General features: G+C 40.6%; 2 protein-coding genes across 2 annotated transcripts; both read left to right on the plus strand.

Moving 5' to 3' along the window:
- Position 1: 1 nt before the first annotated feature.
- TM35_001471020 (uncharacterized protein) lies at positions 2–406 on the plus strand (the record flags this gene model as incomplete). The annotated part of the gene is made up of 1 exon (XM_029031907.1): positions 2–406. A coding segment is annotated over one exon (405 nt), but the record flags the coding sequence as incomplete, so codon positions are not given.
- Positions 407–1,231: 825 nt separating this feature from the next.
- On the plus strand, positions 1,232–1,537 carry TM35_001471030 (uncharacterized protein; the record flags this gene model as incomplete). Its single annotated transcript, XM_029031908.1, has 1 exon — positions 1,232–1,537. A coding segment is annotated over one exon (306 nt), but the record flags the coding sequence as incomplete, so codon positions are not given.
- Between the last annotated feature and the right edge of the window lie 2 nt (positions 1,538–1,539).

The raw sequence follows: 1,539 nt of genomic DNA on the forward strand, positions 1-1,539 counted from the left end.
CTCAGAAAACCCCAATGGTACGGATAATGAACAAACACCTGGAAACGAACAGAGAACTCAGACGGATCAAGGTACACAAGGCACAAGTGATGCGCAGGGCAATACAAACGCACAAGAAGCTACCGCTACACAACCTTCTTCTTCTTCTGACACTTCCAGCAGTTCAGTTACAGAGAATACCGGCGGAACAACTTCTGAGAGTGATGACACTGGTTCACAGAATGAGTCTACAAACATCACAGATGTTACAGGAAATACAACCACCACCACAACAACAACACTTCCTCCTGAACTCACAAACAACAAGAAGGGTGATGCAGACAGCAGCAGCAGTATCAGCAGTTCTGTGTGGGTGCGTGTGCCACTACTGATTGTGGTTACACTGGCCTGTATTCTTGTGTGCTGATTGTAGTGGTGGTGTGGTGGTGTGACTCAGGTCATCCTTTGTTTTCTTTTCTCTTTTTTTGCATGCATCCACACTACAGTCTAACTAATCTTCCACCTGTTGGGATTATATTCTTCTTTTATTTCTTAATGTTAATGTGTTTTGTGTGTGTTTTTGCTCTCTCTGTGTTTATCCTATAATAATAATTATTGCTACTCCATTGTGTGTGTGTTCTTGGAGACTCTCTCTGTGTGTGCACCTGGGCTTGCACTGTGATGATGATGAACTGTTTTTTTTCGCAGTGGGAAAAAGAATGAAATAATAATAACAGATGAATTTATATTTATAATTGTTTATACACACACATATATATAGACTTACACCCATAGTTGTTGTGTATTTCTATGTTTACTTGGTAAATTGGGCTAATGGTTAATATCTGTTTTGTTTGCTCATGGTTTTCTAGGGTATTGTGCTTTTTGTCGTGTGCTCTTTTTCTGGTATGCTTTGTAAAGGGATATTAAAATCGTAACAGATACATAGATTTGGTTTCATATTTGCATACTAAATGAAGCGTACACATTGTACTGAGTAATTTCTTTTCTTACTGTGGGTGTTTGTGTAGCTATTAATTTCTTTTTTTTTTGGATTTCCTTCGTCACTGTCTGCCGTGCCCCTTTATTGGAATGCTACTTATTTGCGGATCGTGGTTTTTTTAGTGTCTGCTGATTTGTTCTCTTTTACCGTCTGTGTGTGCTTTTTTCGATGTCTTTTGTATTCATTTTTTCTTTGTTTTCTCTTTCTTTAGCAACGCAAACTAAATTAAGAAACACTACACTTCTTGATATGATACTGCGTCGTGTGTTGTGTATACTGGTTTTGCTTCAGTTTGTTATCTTTATGGGTGTGGCAGCAAATGGGAACACTGTTCTTGGTCCTGGCACTGGTCCTGATCCTGCTGGTCCTGTTCCTCCTCTTCCTGCTGCTCCCCCTCCTAGTCGTGGTGATAGTGAAGATCCTAATCCTGAATGCGCTGGTGATTCAGCAGAAACCACATGTCGTACTTCTACACGTGCATCTCATGGAAGTGGTGGTGGTAGTGGAGACACTCATCAGAGAGGGGATACAGCACAAAGGCCTGGGACAAGCAATAG

The sequence above is a fragment of the Trypanosoma theileri genome (genome assembly GCF_002087225.1).
Source record: "Trypanosoma theileri isolate Edinburgh chromosome Unknown TM35_Tth_147_V1, whole genome shotgun sequence".
Lineage (NCBI taxonomy): Eukaryota > Euglenozoa > Kinetoplastea > Trypanosomatida > Trypanosomatidae > Trypanosoma > Trypanosoma theileri.